Below are 7,052 nucleotides of genomic sequence, written 5' to 3' on the forward strand. Positions count from 1 at the left end.
AGTGCTGGGATTAAAGGCATGCGCCACCATCGCCTGGCTTGTTTTTTTTATCTTTATGTGGCTTTATTTTAACATCTATTTCTTATATCGTTACTTTTTGAGACAGGGTTTCTGTGTATCTTTGTCCTGGAACTCACTCTGTAGACCAGGCTGTCCTTGAACTCACAGAAATCCACTTGCCTCTGCCTCCCCAGTGCTGGGATTAAAGTTGTGTGCTACAACACCTTGAAGTCACAGAAGTCAATCTATCTCTGCTCCTTGAAGTCTCAGAGATCAATCTACCTCTGCCTTCCAAATGTTGGGATTAAAGGTGTGTATCACCACACCCAACTACTCTCTTTCTTTTTTAACTTTAAGAACTTTAACCTTTAGCCTGCATATATTTTTTAACATACTGTAAACTGTTTAGAGGTTTTCTTTGTCTTTGAATCTCTCTTTACTGTATATCTCTCTTTTTCTGACTACACGAGTCTTTAATTTGTTAAGCAATGTGGGTAGGATTAAAGCCATGTCTTTGATGGCTGGATCCAGCCTATTTCTTAGCTTTCTGACATTTCAGCCTCATGGCTGAGGTACCGCCTGTAGCCATGTTTATTGCCACAACTCTATGCTGTTTCAAGGTCCTTGCCAGCAAGCAAGCTGTAACAGTGTGTCTACAAACAACACTCAAATTCTCTCTCTGTAGTCAGACCTCCTGCCTTAAAAAGTCAAAGTTTGCATTGGCAGGACGGCCCAGAAAGTGGGCATTTTAAAGTGGCACAGCTTTTTTTCCTGCTACAGTTGAAAACCAACAAGCATGAGGTCAGCTTTTACCAACACCATTTAAGTGTTTAGTGGCAGGTCCTCTTAAAGAGCTGCAGGATTTTGCCGCTAAATCTGAGTCAGGAAGCTTTTCTTAGATGAGAGCACTTGCTTGCCTCTAGCAAGCAGAGCAGACCCGAGAAATTACTGCTACCAAGAAGCCATGTATAATGCTGTTATCTTGTTCTAGAATTACTTCCCAAGCTGTCTCAGGCTTTATGTGGATGCAGTTATCCATGTGGGTGCCATTCTGTAACATGAGGGCCGGTTTGTTGGAGTTTCTGTCCTGCCTGGTACCCCACAGCTGACAAGTCCCAAAGAAAATTCACACAGAGAGTCTGCATTACTTATAAACTGATTGGCCCATTAGCTCAGGCTTCTTATTAGCTCTTGTAGCTTATATTAATCCATTGTTCACCATCACTCAGACTTTAGACCCAGCTGGTTTCAAACTTTCTGCCTCCCATGTGCTGGGATCAAAGGCACATGCCACCCCCGACTGATTTAGTACTCTGTGTGAATGTGTGTGTGAGAATTTGTGTGTGTGTAGCCAGAGCTTATTGTCAGCTGTCTTCCTCTGTGGCTCAGTATCTAATTTCTTTCTTTTACTTTATCTTAATTTATTCATTGCTCTCATATATCTGTGTTTGTGTGTGCAGTCTCTAGTATGGATATGACTCCATATCCCCATCTGGAGTTCACTATGAAGCCCAGGCTGTCTTTGAACTTATGAATTCCTTTTGCCTTAGCCTCCTAAGTGATGAGATTGTATTGTAGTCACAAGTCACACAGGTTTCATAGATTGAAGAAATTTGGGGAGAAATCATTCTCCCTTCTGCCCTTATTTTCTGTTTCAAACCCAGTGGGAAACCTTTGGGTCGAAGATCAGATTAACAGCTCCATCACCCTGATTTGGGATGTCCCTGAGTGCTCCTTTTCCCAGGACCTCACCTACTGAGCCCAGAGCATGTGGTATGGTGGTGAAAGTGAGACTCCAGACACAACAGCCACCAATGTCACCATGGATGCACCGGATCCTGGCTCTTTCTATAAATGTTCCTTCTGGGTGGGAAGAGATGGAGTCACAGCTCCTGGTGAATCAGTAACTGCAGAGATGAGAGAAGACATTATTTCTATTTACTACCCTCTGCCCACCTTCTCTCACAACCTCCCTCTTTCTCTTTCTTATTAGCCTCTGAGGCCTGGACCTCACAACCCCTCCTGCCAGTACTTTCTAGATGCTTGTATTATAAGTGTGCACATCACACCTGGCTTGAGTTCTTAAAAAGATTTTATCTATTTAGTTTATGTACTTGAGTGTTTTTCTTTTTTTTATGTTTTCATTTTTTATTATGTGTGTGTGTGAACACATAATAAAAGTAAGATAAGAGCTCCTAAATCAGGAGATGTCAGCTCTCAAACAGCGCTTTACCCAGTGGCAAAGGGGCCGGGCAAGGCAGTCAACATCTTGGCTCATTTCTTCTCTGGTTTGCACTAACTTCTTCAATCTGCTCCATGAGGACCGATCAGCTTCAGCCTGATCTACTGAAACTGAGGAGTTCAATGCCCTTGTTCACCCATGGAAAGAACTAGAAATAACAACAAAATGATAACTGTAAGGAAAGCAAATTCTGCCCTCAGAATTAATAGAAAATATTCTTCAACAGAGAAAGGGAGAAATAACCAGGCTGCCTTAATGATGCAAGGATAACCATTCATTTAAAGTCATATCAAGATTATTCTAAAGGAAGGATATAGAAAGCAATTTTTATTCATGAATCATTGAGTGCTTTTCTTGCACATGTGCAAGTGCCCCAGGTTCATGCGTTGTCCTTGCAACCAGGTGGAGTTTAGGATCCTTTGGAAATAGACAGTTGTGAGCTGCTTCCGGATGCTGGGAACTGAGCAGAAAATGCTCTTAAGCTCTGAGCCTTCTCTCCAGCCTCCCATCTGGTGTCTTATCCCTTTGTTGGTGATGGTGTGTGGTTAGAGGGTGGGCGGGAGCTGTCAGGAGAAGGGGGCAGAAGTGGAAAGGAAGCCACACACTTAAACTTCAGTCTTCTGATGTGGGACACCTCTCTGCATGCTGTGAATACATTTTATTACCATTGGTTAATAAAGAAGCTGATTTGGTCAAGAGACAGACCAAATAGGGCCAGGCAGGATACAGGGAAAAAGGATACATAATAAAAGAAGTTATAGTCAGGGAGATGCCATGTAGCTGCCGGAGGAGTAAGATAACAGAACATATTGGTAAGCAACAGTCACGTGGTGGTATATAGATTATTATAAACAGCTTAAGTTAATTGTGTGATCTAGTCAGTAATAAGCCTGAGCTAATAGGCCAAACAGTTTCTAATTAATATAAGTTTCAGTGTGATTACTCAGTACTGGGCGCCTGGGAAATGAAAGCTCAGCCTCCAGTTACAGTCTTCTATCAGCTACTCTAAAATAGAGGGAAAGAAACAAGAAAGATGCCATTGACCTTCATGAGAGATTAGTTTTTCTTTTTGGTTTCTTGAGACAGGGTTTCTCTGTGTAACAACCCTGGCTGTCCTGAAACTCTTTTTGTAGACTAGGGTGGCCTCAAATTCACAGAAATCCACCTGCCTTCCAAGTGCTAGAATTAAAGGTGAGCACCCTCACCATCAGGCTTCATGGAAAGATCTAGAGCATCTCATTTCTACATGCAACCCATATTTTAAAAAGCAATGAGGTTGAACTTGGGTAACATTCCTATTATTTCCTTCATTTCTTCTTTCTTTGAATAGGATCTTGCTCTGTCCCCTGCTGTCCTCCTGGCTCAGCTTCCCAAGTCCTGAATTCACAGACAGGAGCCACCATGCTCTGCTAGGTCTGACATTATTCATCTTAGTAATAAATACAGCTCTGTGCATTAACCTCACCAGCATCCTCGTGACAAACAGCCACATTCTAAGAATTCAGAGGCTAATGGAAACTGTGCTGCCATATTGGAATAAATAGTCTGAGTCATCCTACCTCTGTTACCTGGAACAACCCTTGATGTCCCCTCTGTTCCCATTTCAGCTCCAAACCCAGTAAGAAACCTGAGTGTGGAAACTCAGACCAACAACTCCATCACCCTGAGCTGGGACAAACCAGATGGTCGTAATGACACAGTTAACCTGACCTACTGGGTCCAGTGGCCTGAAGATGATGACAACTATAAAAATAAAAGCACAACAAACACCAGTGTCGTGGTGGATAACCTTGCTCCTGGTTCTACATATGAATTTTCCGTGTGGGTTGAATATGATGGAATCAGAAGCACCACGGTGACCATCAATGCCTCTACAGGTGAGAGGCAGACTCTCTTGTATTCTTTCTTCCTTTGGAAGGGACAGGTTTAGGGGGTGACAGGAGAGCCTGGTGGTGGTGGCAGCACACATCTTTAATCCCAGCACTTGGGAGGCAGAAGTAGGCAAATCTCTTTGAGTGTAAGGCCAGCCTGGTCTACTGAGTGAGTTCCCAGGCAGGCTTCAAAGCTACAGAGAAATCCTATGTTGAACCCCTGCCCCCAAAAAGGATAATTTCACGGAGCTGGTTTCTAAGTTTATCTCAGGGAATGGAACAGAGATTGTGGGAACCAAGGTTTGTGACTACGTGACTTACATTCTCTCACTGGAGGCCCCATAGAGTCTCCCAATGAGCCGAGGAACAAGGCAGGCTTTTAAATGTCCACAGTCCTTGCGGGACACATAGATCCAGTTATGAAGCATGTCTCAGTATATATTCTATCAAGACTATATATCTAAATTAAGTCATCTTTCTCACCACCCACAGTTACATGTGCCCATAAAACTGAGATGTTCTCATGAGATTACATATACACGTTACATGAGATTATACCCTACAGTGCAGGTATAGGGGGTACAGACCTTGTCTGGACAGGACTAACCTCCATCAGATCCTTATTCCTCTGGTGGGCTAACATCTGAACACTAGCTGTCACCTGCTGTAACTCTCATGGTCCATGAAAATTTCCTCTTCTTCCTTCCTTTTTCCCCTTTAGACCTCGTCTTTGTCACCTCCCAGCCCCTTGCATACATACTATATATATATATGCTTTAGATACAGATTGTACATGAGAGGAAAACGTTAATTCTTGTTTTTCTGAGTCTTTAGTCATGTTTAATATTCCACTAATTTTCCTGAAAATGTCATAATTTCATTCTTCTTTATAGCTGAATAAAATTCCAGTGCCTCCCTCTCTCTCTCTCTCTCTCTCTCTCTCTCTCTCTCTCTCTCTCTCTCTCGTGTGATATCACATTTTCTTTATCAACTTGTCTACAGATGAACCTCTAGGAGGGTCCTGTATCTTGGCTATTGTAATAGTATAGCAGTAATGGCGGATATGAACATATTTCTGTGGAATGCTGGCTTCAAATCTGGGTCAACTGTGGAGGTACAGGCCTGAAATCCCAGCTGTTGGAAAGTGGAGGCAGAGGATCATGAGGTCAGGGTTCCCCTGGCTGTATATCAACTTGGAGGCCAGCCTAGCTGACACGAGACCTTACAACAAGACAAGACGAAACAACCCTTTTTCAGATCCACCCCCGGGCTGGGGCGATACATCTGGGTGATACGGATATTCTAGCTTTAGTTTTCTGGACTCCTGCACTGATTTCTACAGGGGCTGCCCCACTTTACACATTCACATGGGCTCCACTCTTTAACCCACAACTCTTCTAGCCCTGCCTCCTGGCTGGGCCATGGGAACACTGTGGCCACGTCTGGGTCTGTCCAGATGTCAGTAGCAGCTGTCAGTATCTGAGAGTGCTGCTACAGGAGCCCAGTCCATCTGAGGTCCTATGACTAAGAAGTGTCCTCCACAGGCTGAGCAGCTCAAGGTCAGGCTTATCACCACTCTACAGTCTAGATTCTCTGTTCCTTCTGCTAGTCCCTAATGCTGTGATGGTTCAGGATCCAGAACCAGACCGACAGATCCATCAGCTTGAGCTGGACAGCACCAATGGATTCCCGTGATCCCAGCTACACCTCCTGGATCTCACGGACCTTGGAGGACAATCCTGTCACCAGAGTAGAACACACTGTTGACACTAATATCATATTAGAGACACTGGAACCTGGGAGCTTGTACAACTTCACTGTCTGGGCTGAGAGGAACGAAATCGGAGGTTATAGCAGTAGTGTTCTTTGGAGCTACTGCTAAGGCTTGGTCCAATTCTGATCACAGCACTATTGGGATATTATTATATTAATATTATATATAATGTTATATATAGTCTGTGATATATATCATAGTCTGTGTAGGGTAATATAAAATATGTAATCATATTTATTAATAGTATATCATATACAAACATAATAATTATATATTATATAGTTAACATATTAACATTATATCATATGTTATATTATACATCCAATGCACAGTGTATAATATATGTTAATATTAACATATCAATATATTGATACAATATAATATAAGTAAATAATTATAAAATTCATTTGGCATAATATTAATAATTATACACATAATAATGTGTATAATATAATATAGCAATAATAACATAATATAATATATAATGTATGATATATAATATATTATGTGGAACATAATATAATGAAATAAAAAATGTATACTGTTATATAATATATTAATATACACCATCTTAATATAATATGCTAATATAATGTATAATATTATATATCCTTACACATACTATGACACATACATGACTAAAATATTTCTAAAGTGAATAATGCGAGTGAACTACAAATTCCATAACGTCATGAGGTTGGTACTTTATACATTCAGTAGTACAGAGTCCAAGGCATTGTAGGGGTTTGTAGTCTGGGAGGACTTTAGTCGTTTGGGGACAAGAGAAGATGAGGTGTTTGAGTCTGGAGCGGAAGAGAGTGGGCTAGCCCCTGAGAGCGGGGCACGCAGAACCAACCGTCTTTGGTGAATGGCTCATACTAATGACTCCTCTTGTTTTCTTTACTCAGTCCCAGCTGCTGTCAGCGAACCCTCCTGTGTCAGCACCTCTGGGGGCTACGGGGTCATTCTTACCTGGCCCTGCCCACCTGGGGGTTATGATACCTTTGAGGTGGAAGTGGGCGGACAACGGAGAAACCAGTCTTCCTGTGAGACAGGCATGTCTGTGTCAGATCTTGGGCCAGCTCAGTCTTACATGGCCACTATCACAACTGTCTCGCATGGACTGAGGGCCTTACCCTTCTCAGTGACCTGCCACACAGAGAGT

General features: G+C 42.4%; 1 protein-coding gene across 1 annotated transcript in view; it reads left to right on the top strand.

Moving 5' to 3' along the window:
• Ptprh (protein tyrosine phosphatase, receptor type H) overlaps window positions 1-7,052 on the top strand; it is a 26,369-nt gene that overhangs the window by 5,810 nt on the left and 13,507 nt on the right. Inside the window, 3 exon segments of the mRNA XM_013354513.2 lie at window positions 1,579-1,916; window positions 3,847-4,119; window positions 6,796-7,050. Of these exon segments, the coding sequence (XP_013209967.1) occupies window positions 1,579-1,916; window positions 3,847-4,119; window positions 6,796-7,050 (866 nt within the window).

This window comes from Microtus ochrogaster, unplaced genomic scaffold (assembly GCF_000317375.1).
Source record: "Microtus ochrogaster isolate Prairie Vole_2 unplaced genomic scaffold, MicOch1.0 UNK47, whole genome shotgun sequence".
NCBI classification, from domain to species: domain Eukaryota; kingdom Metazoa; phylum Chordata; class Mammalia; order Rodentia; family Cricetidae; genus Microtus; species Microtus ochrogaster.